The sequence below is a fragment of the Pangasianodon hypophthalmus genome, chromosome 16, assembly GCF_027358585.1.
Source record: "Pangasianodon hypophthalmus isolate fPanHyp1 chromosome 16, fPanHyp1.pri, whole genome shotgun sequence".
In the NCBI taxonomy this organism is placed as follows: domain Eukaryota; kingdom Metazoa; phylum Chordata; class Actinopteri; order Siluriformes; family Pangasiidae; genus Pangasianodon; species Pangasianodon hypophthalmus.
Window position 1 is genome coordinate 9714216 of NC_069725.1, and position 17439 is coordinate 9731654.

At 35.9% G+C, this 17439-nt stretch overlaps 1 protein-coding gene across 1 annotated transcript; it reads right to left on the bottom strand.

Moving 5' to 3' along the window:
- Positions 1 to 4098: 4098 nt before the first annotated feature.
- Positions 4099 to 17406, bottom strand: slc2a1a (solute carrier family 2 member 1a). Its single transcript, XM_026921248.3, has 10 exons — positions 17142 to 17406; positions 12079 to 12174; positions 9722 to 9882; positions 9373 to 9613; positions 9054 to 9216; positions 8756 to 8943; positions 8207 to 8311; positions 7880 to 7981; positions 7016 to 7219; positions 4099 to 6911 (listed from the first exon to the last, which is right to left on the bottom strand). Exons 1-10 carry the CDS (start codon positions 17157 to 17159, stop codon positions 6711 to 6713), a joined length of 1479 nt encoding a protein of 492 aa, XP_026777049.1. The 5' UTR covers positions 17160 to 17406; the 3' UTR covers positions 4099 to 6710.
- Positions 17407 to 17439: the final 33 nt, after the last annotated feature.

Genomic DNA, 17439 nt, shown 5'->3' on the forward strand with positions numbered 1-17439 from the left:
CACCCCTGGACAGATATTTTTGTTGCATTTTGAAAAGAATTACGCATAATCTCTGCAGCAAACTATTAAAAAAACATTTTCCTGCAAATATTACTGCACAGTTACCTTATATTTTTATAAAAAAAATAGAAATGTGGCATGTACAAAAGGTTGAACACTCTACTAGGTCAGTATTTAGTAACACCTCATTACAGCTTGCAAACACTTTGTGTAGCTAGCTAGGAGTCAATTTATGTCTGTTTTAAGAATTTTCACCCACTATTCCTTGCAGAATGCATGTAGTTCTGAGATATTCTTGGGCCATCTTGCATGCACAGCATGTTTAAAACCTACCTACATATTTTTAATAATGTTCAAATCAAGGGACTGTGAGAGCCATTCCAAATGCTTCAGCTTCCATTTCTTGAAGTAGTTCATGGTGGTTATGTTATGGATCATTGTCCTGTTGTAGAAGCCAATGTCTTTTCAGGTTCTTGACTCTCTGTGTCACATTGCTTCTAGAATTTGCCGATGTTTACTTGAATCAATTTTACCTCCATCTACCTGTGCAATGCTGTCACACAATGCCAAAGCCAAAAGCTAAGATCCACCCCCTGTTTAATAGTTGGCAAGATGCTCTTTTCATGAAATGCTAAGGTAAGGATTCCTTCTGATGACTCTTCCATGCAGATCACATTTGCACAAGCAGTGCTTCAGGGAAGAAAAGTGCACCATCACTCCTGTGTCAGCTAAACCATCCTACAGGTCCTTACTGGCATATTTGCCTGGTTTTGCTTTGACTTTCTGGCCAGCATATGGGCAGTTCTGTTTAAGAGTTTTCTCTTCTCTCTCTCTCTCTGGTTTGTCTTCCAGATCTTGCCTCATCTTACACAGTTCCCCTTAACTGCCATTTCCTAATGGCATTTCCGACAGGGGAATCTGTGAGTTGGAACCCTTTGATATCTTTTTATATCCTTCCTCTGCATTGTACGCATTAATTAGCTTCAAGTTTCAGATGCTCAGTCAGCTGCTTAGAGGAGCAGGAAATTTATTATGCTCTGGAATTGTTATTCCTAATGACAATTCTTGACCTGCCTAAAAAGTCCTAATGAGTCAAATAAAGCTCAAAGAGTTAAGAGAGTTAAACGTGGCACAATTACAATTTTTTTTCTAGCTTTTAATTTTCATCAAATATAAAGTAACTGTGTGTTCACAGGTGCAGAAAAATGTTATTTTTAAAATATGTTGCTAAAAGTTGATAGACTGAGCACACATTGTCTAATCAAAATACAAATTACACAATAGGACAGATGACAGAACTGTAAATTTGTGTTTTCTTCATTTTCTCTTTTTTGGCTTGAATGAAAGGTTAAAGCTTTTCTGTTTACTGTGTTTGTCATTCAGAGGAAATGCAGCATGAACCCAGTCAAGCATTATGGGTTTGAAAGACAAAAAATATAAATCACTAATGCTGCTCCCATATCTCCTTTAAGAGTGTGTGTACATATGTGTGTGTGTGTGTGTGTGTGTGTGTGTGTGTGTAAAATAATTTGCCCCAAAATTATTAACGTTTACAGAATTTAACAAACACTGTTATCCAGAGCAACTTACAGATGATAATGATGATGATGATGATGATGATTATTATTATTATTATTATTATTATTATTATTATTATTATTATTATTATTATTATTATTATTATCATTATTATTATTATTATTAATGAGAGCTCAGGATATAATGTATTAGTCAACCATAAAACTTTAACTGTCGAGCTATTGATAGATTTTAGACTGTAGCCCTCCCATCTAATATCACCATCAGCCTCCAGTGCAAATATGTCATTTGGCCACGGCTGCCCAAACTTTTACATATAACTGCATGCATTCAAGCAAAGGAAAAAGAGGCCACAGACAGCTCTCTTCTCTTTTTCATCTGTCAACTTCAAATCGGACTTTGATCCTTTGATGCCTAGTAGGCATCAAGCGTACTTGAGCTTTTCATGTGTATAAAGCCTTGGTATAGAGGGATCAGTGTTCAAGAAAGTAATTGGCTGTTGAGCAAGGTGATTGAACCACGTGCTCTTTTACGTCAGACATACTAGAGTTCACAGATGTCTAGTTAAGCCCTAGCCCTATGTGAGTGTGTATATTATTCTAATAACTGCTCCACAGTCTCAGGTCTGTGATCATCAGAAGAAATAACTGACGGGAGTCATGTGACTGGAAGTACCATGAAGATCCCCTGCTTCAATCCTACTTTTGTGAGTTTGATCTGTGAAACCTTTGTCTATTATTCCACCACCAGTGGGTCTTCTCCTACATGCTATTTTAGAATAACTGTTCCTTCACTTTAAGGACTGCTTTGTAGGTATGTATAGTGTGAAAGGTATAATATGAATACCCCTGACATATCATTTTAATACATTCTCCTATGCAGGATTTCCCACACAGGTTGGAAAACCAAATATGGCCAGAGAATTACAAATAAAACACCCTTGACTTGAAATGCAGTATTCTGAATAGGGCCAGTGTTCTGAATCAGATTCTTAACTTTTTGTTATATTTTTTCTCTTTTTTATCTGTTTGGCCAGTTGTGAATGTATTAAGGTATTATGATTGTCATGCTGTGCACTTGCTTGGACTGTGCTGGGATTAGTTATGGATTAATGGAGAGTAATACTGCCCCCTTATGTGGAAATACATGACTGCCTTTCTTTGGATAGTTTTGAGTGCAAACATTACGAATGTGCCCATATGATTTATATGAGTAACGCTTTACATTAATGTTCAATTAACTGACATTATTTAAAACACTCATTAATATTATCAAACCATAAAATTTAATATTAAGCACAAAGTTAACATTCATGTTTGTTTCGATGTTAACTAAAAACACCTGGATGAAATAATGTTTATTAAATGGTAGCCTGAAAATGAGTATTTGTGTAAACTAAATTACAGCATGCTAAATTCTGATAATAAATTTAATTGGACTCCACCACAGTACTGTGGATTAAGACATATTGTTTTTGAAATTTCCACATTCCAAGCTTTCTTTTCATTAATAAAACAAAATACCTGAACACATGACACATTTCTGAAACCTTTAAGGTGTTGACTATCTATGTGTGAAAGAAACATTTTCTATTCTGTAATATTATATTCTATAAAAGCATATTTACCCTTTTTTTCAAGACTAAAAAACATTTTTAATGTTTGGTCATTTGGGACACATATTTTCTTTGGTTCAGGCCTTTATATTCATCTCCAATGACACATTTAAAATGTTATTTATGTGTAGCTTACTTATTCACATGAAGTATTTTTGTATTTCATTTCTTACAGCAATAACAATAACAGAGTTTTTAAAAAAATCTTCAATATTTTCTATATTCATACGATATTTTCTAACATTCAGCATGAACAGATTAAGTAATAATCACATTAGAACACCACTAAAAGGTAAATAACATTTTATAATAATGCAGTATCCTGCACTGGCAGCATAAGACAAAAGGTTAAAGAATAAACATCAACACTCTCTAAAATCATATGCACCCTGTATACTAAGTAAAAATTTCTGCATACTCAGTAGGAGGCCTAGATAATGTTCTATATTTCTCAGTCTACCTTATTCCCCTGTTTATTAAAATGTTTGGTAAAAATAACATTTAAGGCACATAAAATCCATCAGTGCATCATTAAACCATAATTACAGGGTGTTTCACACAACCAGTCATGTACCAAAAGCTTAGTAATTTGGCACATCTTGAAAATAATTAAATTCTAAACATGTGCTACATATGAATCACAAATATGTGTATAAATAACTATCTCAATTTATCTGATGTCCCAATATACCTGAATTTCATGACATTAATTAATCCATTGTGTTCATATTTATTACAGATTAAACATTGCGTAATTCAGGTCTTTTTGATTTAGCTTACTGGGTCCATTATTAAAAACAATATCAGTTTAATACAAGTGCTGATTAGCTTGTCAACATTATTTATAGTGTTGCTGTACACAATGTGTGTTGAGGGAACATTAATGTTACATGTTATACCATATATAATACACTATCTAACAAATAATAAGATGGACACAATGCTGTTTTAAAATTTTATTTTATTGATTTCAATTCCAATTTTCAAAGCATAATTTACAAAAACGAAGAGCTATCGGGAGAGTGGTATATATACTGTATATAGGCACATTGTTAAGCTTCATAAACCTGCTCCTATATCCTTCAATATTCTGTACATATACAATATTTAGTGTGCTTATTTTTATTTTTAATACTAATTTCTTTAAGCACTCGGCTTTAGAGTACTGGATATTTGATGGTTTGTGCAGAGTATTCTAACACTGTGGTAGGGCTTCAGTAGTCAACTTCAGTAATCAAAGCGCATAAAATGTCCAAAAATAAATACGAAATATTTATTTGAAATATGAAAACACATACCATCAAACACAAGGCTGTGCTTAAACATCTAGAGATGCATATTACATACAGTGATGATGACTAATGTGCAATAAATAAACAATTATATCACATTTAATAAATGCACATTTCTAATAAAATATATACTGTATATAGAGACATATGATGAGATATTTTGTGTATTAAATGTGTGGAACATTTACTCTTCTGAATACACAAGTCTGGGGAAGAAAAAGAAGTATAACATAGACAATCAAACTACAGTAAAATGAAATAAACATGGGGCAAAGGGTGCCTGGTCCAAATGAGTAAAAAATAAAAATGCAAAGCAACAAGAGAGACTTCAGTGGCATGTGTAGATTTGTAGCATTTAGAACCCATCATTTAACCTCGTCATAAGGTTTCCCAAATGTACAGAGTGCTTTCAGGTATCATGCGACAATATAAATTCATTAAGCATAGCTTCCATGTCAATGTCGGCATCATTCTGCTTGATCGGAGTTCAATAAATGCAAAAGGAATTCATAGAGTGGGTGAAGCTCAGTGTGTTAGAGGTTCAAGCAGCATGTTTGAGAAATATTCTCAGTCGCACAGTAGCAGAGGAAAATTGCCTGCACTTTATTCAATGCATGACGAAAGAGGGGTGAAGTGGTATAAAAAATAATAACCATAAAACCCAGTAGCACAGTTTTTGGTATATCATGGCATAAGCCGGTCTAGATTTTTTTTAACAGCCTCCTCATGAATAAATCACGTTTCAAGGTACATCATGATTTAATTTGTGTAAATGTAGTAGTATGGATCTCCAACAAAACTACTTATACTGATGGATCAAATCCAAAAATTCTCTTTTTGGGGACATTTATAGTTACCTGGCTAACACATAGTTTATTCTCTACTGCACCTGAGGCTACTGTTAGGAAAAAGTAATTACAACAGCAGTAGGATGTCGTTTTAAATTTACACTCGTGAAATATGAAAGACATTTCAGCGATTTGGCTAAATTGGCAACATATTAGAATGCACAGAATTCCTTGGACAAAAAAAAAAGATTCTTTGCCAAAAAAAACTTGCTTGTATTATGTCCACATAAACATCCTGAGCAATAAATCAATAAACCAATGAAATTACTTGGTTGGGTGGAAACAGGAACTGCAAGAAATATCTTAATATAAGATATCTTAAATATAGGTGAATGTATGCATGTATGTATGTATGATATACAGTATATGAAATATTATTATCAATATTATTAATATTAATAATAATATTTCATATGCTGTATATCATACATACATACATGCATGCATACATTCACCTACATTTAAGATATAATATAAAAAAAGATAAAGATAAAAATATTAATATTATTATTAGGTCTACTTCTAGAAATTTCTTACCTATTTTCATACATTTATTTTAGAAACAAGAAAATCTGCCAAAAGAATAATACAAATTCAAACATGAAATTAGTAAAAAATGGCTAGAAAGTGGAAATTTCTCCCATCTCCCAAAACATGTTGATAGGTGTATTGGCAATGCTAAATTTCCCCTAGCTGTGAATAAGTGTGTGAATGTGTGTGTGCATGATGCCTTATGATAGACTGGAGTCCCATCCAGGATGTATTCTCAACATGGACCCAGTATTCGCGGGATAGGCTTCGGATCCAGCATGACCCTGACCACGATAAACTCCGCGCTTACTCAGGATGAGTACATGAATGAATGAATATCACAAGGATATTCAAGATGTGTTCATTTGTTAAGATATTTTTTGCTGATTTTTGTGCTTCAGTGGTGAAACTGCCATAACTGACTTCTTAATAGGCTCAGTCTTAGCCCACATTAGTTAAAATCTTTTTATTATATATATTTTTTCAGATGAGACTTGTTGTATCATTGTACATTCCTGCCCATAAATGAATAAAAGCAAGAGACATTCAGACATTATTTAGGAGGAATGGTATAAATAAACAAGTGTGATGCAGTAGTGTATCCAAAGTGTATATCTTTTTCAGCAGGCAATGCAAGTGGTCAGTGATCGCATAGTGATAGTGCAACTGTTAAAAAATAAAATAATGATAAGTGGCCCGCAAAGTAGCTACTCTCATTCTTCTAGGAAATAAAGAGAGAACACAAACAGGAGTCAGCCACAGGCTTCCTATCTTGTCGATAGATAAACACATCTATCTGAAAGTGGGTGTTGCAGCACACTCTACAGTATGTTATCAGAGATTTATAGAGAGCCACTGAGGCAGCATGGGAGGAAAATGCAGGGCTCAGAGCTGTGAGTCTGCGCCCAGCATGTTGTGTTCATGTGGGCCGTACTTCTCTGCTCCGGAGCCTGTATTCTCACGGAACCCTGCTGAGATCTCGTCAAACGTCCGGCCCTTAGTCTCAGGCACCTTGAAGTAGGTGAAGACGAAGAAGATGAGCAACAACACGGTGAAGATGATGAAGACGTACGGGCCTGTCAGTTGCTAAACAAGAGAGCAAAAGAAATGGTTACTTACTGAAGTGTCTAATATACAGTACAAGCATAAAGAAACAGCACATATGAATAATTCTGTTCATTTCTCCATACCTCCACATACTGGAAGCACATTCCTACTATGAAATTGGCCGTCCAGTTGGAGAAACCGGCCACAGCAAAGGCAGAAGGTCGTGGACCTTGACTAAAGAGTTCAGCCACAATAAACCATGGAATAGGACCAGGTCCGATCTCAAAGAAGGCCACGAAAACAAAGATGGCGACGATGCTGACATATGAAAGGGATGGGACTTGTTCCTAGAAAGGAATGGATGAAAATAGGCAAGCCATGGAAAGTTATTCAAACTGTGCAAGGCATTCCTTATAGAAACATCAGTGTGTGTGAACTTTAATATTGTGTTAATCTGTTACCTTTTAGCTGTAACAGTTATTTCCAAAAAAATATAAAGTCATCTTATCCTAATACAACAGAATACAGAGTTATGACAGAGTGAGTAGGAAAATAATCAATGATGGGATGATGTGATATAGCAGAACGTGAACGGAGTTACCGTTACCACACTGAAGTTATTTTCCAATAACAGCACAACAAACAATAATGTATTAGACTGAGCACATAATATAAACCTGTGATTTATGTAACTTGCAGCTGGCACTACTGGCAGCTGCTGTTATAGGAAATGAATTTTCTAACCAAAACAGAATTGAGAATTCAGCACTGTAGTATAAACTACAATCTACATTGATAAAGTACATAAATTAACATATTTCAAAATAGACATTAAAATATATTGTGGTATGTAAGGATTAACCTCGACATTGTCTAACACTTCCAAATTTGTCACATTTTCTCAAGAAATTAGTTTGGTTAACCCCAGTCATAATCAAAAAAAGGAGGGGGAAAAAGTAGAGGAAAATTAATATAACAGTAAGAGAAAAGGTCAACTATGCACTCACAGTCAGTGCCATGGCGATGGTCATGCAAACAGCAGACACAGCCATTCCCATCAGCCCAATGAGGTGCAAAGATCTTCGTCCTGCTCGCTCCACCACAAAGAGCTGCAGAAGTGTGAGACATTGCATCCATTAAGACACACACAGGTAAAGGTCGCATATTCATACCACAGCTAATTAAGCTATGATAGCACACTGCAGTCAGTGACGTTGAAATAACATCCGCAACTCAATCGTCAACTCAAAAGTCTACGTAAAACTTAGAACTTCAGCTAGGTCTTCAATTAGACCTGCAGCGTATTGTATATAGGAAATGCAAATGAGACTTACAGACACTATGGTGAATACAGTGTTCACAACTCCAGCACCAATGGTTGCATAGACCGGCTGGGACACTCCTGCTTTCTTGAAAATACTAGTAGAGTAGTAAAAAACCTACAACGTAGTAAAATCAACAGGGTTATATGCATCTCAGGGAAGTAAAAGGGAGGAGAAGATCAGCCTCTTTCTTCTAGCATTTTCCTTCATAGAGATAAGTAATTACCAAATGATAAGTTAATCAATAAATCAATAACAATATCAGCATAATTGCACAAAACAAAATAAAACTGTATAATCCTTACTGCACCCTTTGTGCATTTACAATACTGATAGTATTCATATATCATATTGTTTACTGCGTTTCTGCACTGTAGTGTATTATACTGTATATTGTAAAAATGCATGTGATATATTTGTGTGTATTTTTTTGCGTGTATTGTCTTGTTTTTTTTTTTTGTTTATAATACCACATCAAAATAATTTTTTTTTTTATTTAAACTTGTATTTGGCAAATAAAAATTCAGATTTTGCTTTAGATTCTACATGGTGTAAACTCACAGCGTTGATGCCGGAGAACTGCTGCGATAGCTGCAGCATGACAGCGACAAGGAGTGGCTGGCGGTAAAGTGGAGACCGGAACAACTCCATGATCGTCACTTTTTTCTCCCTCATCATCTGCCTGCTCTCCTCCTTCATCTCCTGGATGTCCTCTCCAACATCCTCAGTGCCACGAAGCTTCTTCAGAACTACCAGAACATTTCCATTTGTACATTTGTAATCAGCTAAATTGACATTATATTACATGTATGCTTGTTGTGTTTGAACGATGGTGTGTTGCAGCTTAAGGAGCCGTCACCAGTCTTGGCTTTGTTCTCTTCATTTTGGTTGATGAGCAGGAAGCGAGGGCTCTCAGGACAGAAAGGCAGCAGTGCACACTGAATCAAGGCCGGGATGAAGGTGAAGCCCAGCAAGAAAGGCCACATTGTTGCGTTTCCCATAATAGACTCAATGCCAAAGATCTGCAGGAAATGACAGAAGCAATGAAGGAAACTGGATATAGAGTAACCAGAAACACTTAACAAGGTGCAATGACTATACAGAGTAGCATACAGCCCACTACTCTTTGTGAATATACAGTGACAATGAGTGGGTTAATGACAAGTCCTTCACATTACCTGCGCCATCAGGATGCCTATGACAATACCCAATTGATGCAGAGTGCCCAGTGCCCCACGTAAAGACGTCGGCGCAATTTCGCCTACATACATGGGCACAAAGCCTGTGGACAGACCGGAGTAAAGACCCACAATAAGCCGACCAATGATCAGCATCTCCCAGGATGCAGCCAGCTTAGAGAAGCCCATTAAAGCGGCTGCTACAAATGCCAGGATATTAGCCACAAGCATTGAGTTCCTCCTACAGAGACACGGAGGAGAGGAGAGATGAGTACTGAACCAGTACCAGTGATGTACCAGTGAAAGGCACAGATTTCAGCAGGCTGAGAGTATGCTTCTGAAATCCCACCTGCCCAGACGATTGACAAACAGTCCTACGGAGAAAGAGCCGAAGATACCTCCTACAGAAAAAATAGAGACAGAAATGGCCCAGAGAGTGGTGAGGGAGTTTGGAGGGATGTGTTCTGAATACCGATCATGCCACGTCTCATTGTAGAAGCTCTCGATGATCTGCAGAATTGGAGAAAATTGATAAACAATCAGTGAACAATATATCTAAACAAGGGAGCTACTAAAAGTAATGATACCTGAAAGTATTGAAACCTCACTGGCCACTTTATTACACATGCTCATTCATGCAATTATCCAATCAGCCAATCAGGTGGCAGCAGTGCAATGCATTAAATTGTGCAGATACAAGTCAAGTTTCAGTGAACTGAAGTTCCTGAGGTCTTGACGTGTATCTGCATGATTTTTTTGCATCGAGCTGCTGCCACATGATTGGCTGATTGGATAATAGGGATACAGGTGTTCCTATTAAAGTGGCTAGTGAGGCTACAGAATTGCAGAGTTTAGTTATAGCCCATTATTTTTCAGTGAAATTGGAATTAGATTAATTGTATTAACGCTCGACAATCCAATCACTGGATTAAGCTGGAGGTTTAAAGCAAATGATAAATAAATATGTTACTATCTATCTATGTGGGCCATGATTATGCTTAACATGTAATGCATTACAGGTAAAATGTGTGTAGTAAATACATAATTAGAAATAAGGTCATAATTTGGGGGTTTAATATATGGTTTGGAGGTCAGATTCTAGGTTTTTGAATTAGATTATTAGCCAGTGGTTCAGTATTTGAACAGCTGTTGGGCTGGGTTGAATTGTCAGAATCTCAGCTTTATCTTTGAGTCAGCAGAGGGAGTCAGACTCCACATTAAGCAAACACAGTGAACATTTTTGCTGCAGTGTTAAAAGACATGATACCTCAGAGGTAGTCAGAGAAAGTCATATATCATTGTGAGACCAACCCAGTCCAGACTTTTTTTTTTTTTAACTATTAGAAAGACAAGACTTGGTTTATGGTTCTACTGAACAGTATCAGGACCATTATGGACTCACACTTATAGTTATTTGCTTATATTAAAAGAGGTTAATATTAGATTTAGAGTTTTCATAGCATTTGTACAATTTCTTTCATCTTCATTTGAACAACACTGAGCAAAATTCGACCACATATCATCCCCCTTTATGTGACCTTTGACTGGAGTTCAAAGTTCAAAGAAGGACCTTCTGTGTTTTATCAAAAGCGTCCATATTGTTAAAGTGGCATCAGTGGCCCTGATTTAGAAGAATGCTTGCAGATTTAAACAAGCTGTCCTGTGCACTAGTAAATGCTGAGACACACTGAGATGACATTTGTATGTATGCATTTGCGATGTTAATCTGTATTCTTTGTATGGGAATGGAATAATTAAACAATGTCCCAAAGATATGATATATATTTAAAAAATATTATGAATTTATCTGTGGTGTGTTCCTACAATATTATCTGTACAGTAGGCTGACCTCAGGGAACTTTAGTGAAATATTACAGACTTCACAAACCAACTTTTTGCAATAGCATCATCATTGTAACATTATTTTAACAGGAAATTAAAAATCAGCCTAAACCAGAAGGCACAGTTTCAGTCCTGGAAAGTCTCCTCAAAGTCACCTGATTCATCTCAGCAGTTCAGTAGGCATGTTAAAGCAGAAAAATGAACACTTCAAATTGCATTATCCTACTGGCAGATCATTTGTATTCATTCTACACATAAATGATTGAAATAAGCAAATTTATCTGCCAATAGAAAAAGACAATTTCAAGCTTAAACCTTTTATGCATACATTTTTAAAAACTCCAGATTCTTAAAATAACTCTTATGTTATTCATTCTTAAGATAACTTAAAATTGTATGCTATCTGATTTTGTTATTTATTTCCCCCCATTTTCTCCCCAGTTTGGTCAACTGCCAATTCCCACCCATAAGATAGCTCTTTCCTATCATACGGCAGCTCCCAGCTGGGAAGGGTTAAGGCTAACATGTGCTTCCTCTGCAACCTGTGAAGCCAGCCAGCTGCAGATTTTCAAACTGCTGCTCATGCTGCATCACAGTAACTCACTCAGAGGAAAGTGCTATCTGCCCTATTCTGCATATATAAGCCCATAGATGGCCACGATTGTCTAGTGTTGATGAGTGACGGGGAGAGAGAGTATGTTATCCCTCCCACCTAGAGTTCACAGCCAGTTTTGCTCCCTTGACTCCCTGCCATGGATGGCTGCTGCATCGTTGAGATTTGAACTCAGGAGCGACAAAAATATATTTTTTTTACCTGATTTGGACTTTTTGTGTAGAAAGTTTGAAGAAATGTGCTGTCCTTACCGTCTGAGGTGCATTAATGACTCCTGTGTTATAGCCGAACTGTAAGGAGCCGATTACTGCTGTTCCAACAGCCACCATTAGCTGCAGTGTCACATGCTGCACACAGAAAACGGAAGAAAAGTATCTTTTAATACAAATCATATGACCCTATTAAGCATTTCAACCGTTCAACCATTTCAAAGGGTTTCACACAACAGGAGCCAGAACTTTCAACACAGTCATATTTATGCCTAGCAAAGCACATATCCACTGGATTGAGTGGAGTTAATCTCTTAGCTAAATTTCCACTGGGAACAATGAGGTATAATCCATGTATTAGCGAGAGTGTGACAAAAACAATAAGGGGAAAAAAGTATCTATGTATATAGACTTATAATTACTGCCAGATACATTTAAATTCAGATGAGATAGTCAATTCAAACAAAAAAAAAATGTTTGGGATTATCAAAAATCATCCAAAGTCCTCACCATTGTGTTGTTTGTTTGTCTTTTTGTAAAACTTCTTATTTACAATGATACTGTAGTATTATCTGCTATGCAGAAAAAAAACATACATTCCAATACTAACCAAACAGCAGTGATGACTAGTTCTCAGCTAACCTCAGAGCACCTCTAGACTTAATCACCCATTATGTTTAGCTCTCATGGGATGGCACACTACCAACTTTAGCTTCTTTATGAGAGGTATGCAATGCTTAAATGTGTGAGAATATGCTAGAACACATGATATAAATGCGAATGTTTAATTGGGCAGCTCACAGGTTATATGTTGTTGTTCCTCTTTCAGCTACTCCCGTTAGGGGACACCACAGCAGATCATTTGTCTGCATGTTTGATTTGGCCCAGTTTTTACGGCGGATGCCCTTCCTGACACAACCCTCCTCAATTTAATCCGGGCTTGGGAATGGCACAGACAACACACTGTTGCACACAACCCCAGTAGCTGGTGGTGGTTCCCTGGCTGGGAATCGAACCCAGGCTGTAGCTGTGAGAGCGCTGCTGCCTAACCACTAGTCCTCCAGGGACCCAGTGCACATCTTGTATAATACCTTTAATTCATACTACTTGTATGAATTAATTAATTAATTCATACTACTTGTACTCCTAGGCAAATCAGTTTTCCATTTGCACTAATGATCAGGTTAGGCTCCTTTGTTGGTTATGAATAACCACTTAATGATTGTTAATATTTTGCGATTTAATATTTTAAGATGTTGTCTTATGTTACACATTAATAACATACTATAATAAAGTACATTATTAATGACTGTATTGATAGCATAGTTTAATTAACACAATTCGGAATTCACTAAAAAAATTAAACGGTCTAACTGGAATCAGAGCAGTTCATGGTCGAATGGAAGGATAACACACCAGTTATTAAAAATTAGTAACTGATGCTGTACGTATTACGCGTTGTGATGTTTTAACTATGGCACATTTCTGCATTTCTACATTTCTGCAATGTGGACCTCACTAATTTTTTTTATCCTGGTTACAGTCTTGAGTAAGGCCACTAATGCAATTTTTAATTAAAATGTAGTGTACAAAATAAACCATTTCTAAAATGTAAAACAGCTCTTAGATCTGATGTGTTCAGTAGAAATTAAACAGCTTGGCAACGCATGACTAAGCACAAAAATGTCATGCTTACAGAAGATAATACAGGGCATTCAGGTCAGTCTTGCTTTCAAACATGATTGCATAATCTTCGTCAATAAGGCTTTCTCTGTTAATGAGGCAAACCTGTGGCTCTCTAAGTGTAAGCTTATTACTGGATCCGGGAACAGCTAAATTCAAACATGCACGTACACAGCAGCTGAGGCGAACACTAATTATTCTCCCATTGGCCTGGACCCACAAAGCTAAGCCTTTATGTAACACATACAGCACTCCTCCTGATGCAATGTTTTGATGATGAGAGCTTAACACACTCAAGCCAAGTAAATTGCGTTCAAAGCAGATGTGACTGACAGCACTGACAACTGAGTTACACCACATGTCACTCTGGGCTAAATTTAGCCTGTTGGGTTATCAAGATCTCTGATTAATGTTCTCCATGTCATCAGTCCTCAGGATAATATGTGTTTTAGTAAAATATATGCATCATTTATAAAATATATGCAAAGATTCAAGATGTTCTATTCACTACTTAGCAACTGATGTACCAGCAGCCCAGGCAATCTCTTTAGAGTTTACAGAAAACTATTCAACTTACCAGCAAAATAATTATTATCAAAACTGGCACCAAATAATCTTCATGTGCTTGGTGATCATCTTGATGCCAGGTGTGCACACAAGTTGGAATGTAAATTGGTCATTTTAAAGACTATTATTTCACCGTGTCATTCTCATGTACCATCAATACGACTGTTTGATCATTTTGGTAACATGTTATATAACATACATAATATCTTGCTCCTGGCAAAATCCTGTATAGTTGCTCATCACTAGTCATAGTTACACTGATAACACTTTACAAAGCACGAGGATACGACTTCATGATGTCAGGTTTCATATGAGATTATAATATCTTTTCAAAAGAACACTGTAGTCAGTATTACATTATAACACAGGTTCTGATATAATATCTGTACTCTGTACTCTGTAGTTATACTGTGAATTTTATTTTAATATAGATTACATAATCAAGCATTACAGGCTTTCTTTACAAGTGAGAAAATCACATCTAACTGCTGATTATAAATAAATTTATAATACGTTATGAATGCAGAATTCATGAAATTACGGCAATCATATTAATCTTTATGTTAAAAAAACTATACAAAGTATTGATACACTTTTTGGAAACATTTAAATTAGTTCTTTTGGCCCAAACAAAACTCATTCTATAAATTCCATAAAGGACAGGATGGTTTTTGTTAAAGATTCATACAATAATTGGGATTGCCATTCTGCAATAAACCCTGACTGATTAAAGCGTTCATTAACAGGAGTAAGACATGTGGACTGGACCACAGAGAAATATGAAGGCAGCATACAGTCCGTTACACAAAGCCTACAGCAGTGGTATCCTCCAGAGCTGAGCGGCGGCCTTTTAATAGCACCGTAATCTTGTTTCTCTCCACGTAAACCTGCTGCTTATTTATACACTCACACCTTCCACTCAACAGGCATCCTGAGGACAAACTAAGACTATTTTTTCCCATGGTTGTCAACTATCAATGAATCACAGATAGTGTCAGAAATGACAAATGAAAAAACAAGTGGTGTTTGCTAAGTGCATCTGAATGCATCTTTGTTAGATGTTTTTAGATGTGCTTCTGCTTTGTTCGAATGAACACCTGAAGTCACACTGGTCCTTTAAATGCCAACCTGATCGCAATGTGGCTCACAGTGTGGCCCAAATAAGAGCATCACTGAAATGATACTGTTACGAAATCATGGATAAAACTGACACAGAGAATACACATGAGGAGGAATAATATGCAGGCCCTTTGTAAGAGCTGCTGATTATCAGGTGGGGTGTGGGGTCAAACACACACACACACCAACACACACACGCACACACACACACACACTAAATGTACTGCCTCCAAGGCCCTTTGGTCTCTCTGAGACGGACATACGCAGCCTTGAAATCTGCCAGTTCTTTACCTCTCCCCCAAACAATCTAGAGCAGCCCACACCTCTTGAGTTGTCCTTAAGGACACAGTGAGCTCAAATATTCCAGTTTAGCTCTCTGGGAAGCACACAAGTCTAGGGGGAAAAAAATCTTGAAAATTCTGAGATTATAAAAGGATTCTCTTGCTTGTTACAGTCAGGGTCAGTTTAGAAGAGCACTACTGTCCTGACATTGCAATTATAAGATTTGAAAATTTGCAGCAAGACAGAGTGTGATTTTGGCCCAACGATGTGCTGTATGAATTCTGATTCTTATCAAGAACAACCAAGACTCTATCACTGCTGATACCAGAATACTAAGATATGCAAAGAATATCTTATTAAATATACAGTTTGCTTGGTTTACATAGGATACTAGATATGAAGCGAAACAAACTGTAATTGGTCCATTAGATGGATATGAAGAGCCTTAACTAGTGCTGATTCACATACTTCACAATGCGTTAATCCTGATATTTCGCTTAATTGTATCCCAGGCTATCTTTTCAGATTTCGTAGGAATCTTATCTTCTCAATTATAACAAAGTTAAACAATATTTGTGACAATCAACACCCACGTGTGTGATGTATTTCTAGTGCATGTCACGAACACAAAGACTCTGTCACTGATATCAGATTATAGATGTAGTCTACTCATACATTTACAGATTGTTTAATGTCATATAAGTTACTGATTAGGAAACTAAACAAACTGTAGTGGCCTATTAGACGATTGTATTAGGGTATAATATATAAAATAATAATTATAATTTAAAAAATAATTAAAATAATAATAAATAAATACATTTTTAATGATTAATTAAAATTTAAAAAATTATTAAATTAATTAAAAATAAATAAATAAAATGTAAAAACTATGGTATATTTTCCAATTACAAAATTATTAAAAATAATTTGAAAATATTTAAATATCAAATATATATAAATAAATATCAAAAACGATTCTTTTTTTATAATCTAAAACTTTGTTTTACTGACATAATCAATATTACATTACTATTGATTATGTCAGTAAAACAAAGTTTTAGATTACCAAAAAGAATGTCTATTAAAGGAAAAATATTTTGTATGTAAAAGAGATATGTATGTATACAAACCTAAAAGACTAAAGGTTAGGAAATAAACCCTTTGTTTCTTGCACTTTAATATTTTCTTTGCTTGTGTAGGAATACTCTAGTAGTGTGTTTGATGGCACAGATGTGATGTTTAAAGTCATATTATTTTAAACTGCATTTGCTTTTAAAGGTGTAAAGTCACACAGTAAGTGTAATATGTGGTGTTGAAGGATGTAGTAGGTTTTAGTTATAAATAGACAGACATTAATGGACACAAGGTGATGGGTGTGTGTGGGTGTAAGTGCAGTTTCTGGATGGATGCATCACTTACACTGAGAGAAACATCACTTTACTTTAACTTACCTTTCTGTTCGAGTCCATCGTGAGGAGTTTATCAGGAAAAATTAATACACAGGATTCCTTTTCTTCTTCTTCTTTGAAAAATCAAAAAGTCCTATAGCTTTCTTCTGTAGAATAAAATCAGCACAAAGCAACCGGCGCTAAAACTTTAAAATAAGCACAATAAAGAAATGTAATAATCAGTATCCGTTAATTCATTTTTTTTCCATCATCATCTTGAAAAGTTTCTTCCTGTCTCAGGAGTTGCTTCTGAATGAGACTTGCAGTGTATTTACAGTGCTTTATTACTGTAAGCACAGCA

Coding starts and splice junctions, on each gene's coding strand:
- slc2a1a (XM_026921248.3), bottom strand. Junction 9,614..9,721: donor TTTGTCAATCGTCTGGGCAG/GTGGGATTTCAG, acceptor GTGTCTCTGTAG/GAGGAACTCAATGCTTGTGG. Junction 9,217..9,372: donor TAGGCATCCTGATGGCGCAG/GTAATGTGAAGG, acceptor CATTTCCTGCAG/ATCTTTGGCATTGAGTCTAT.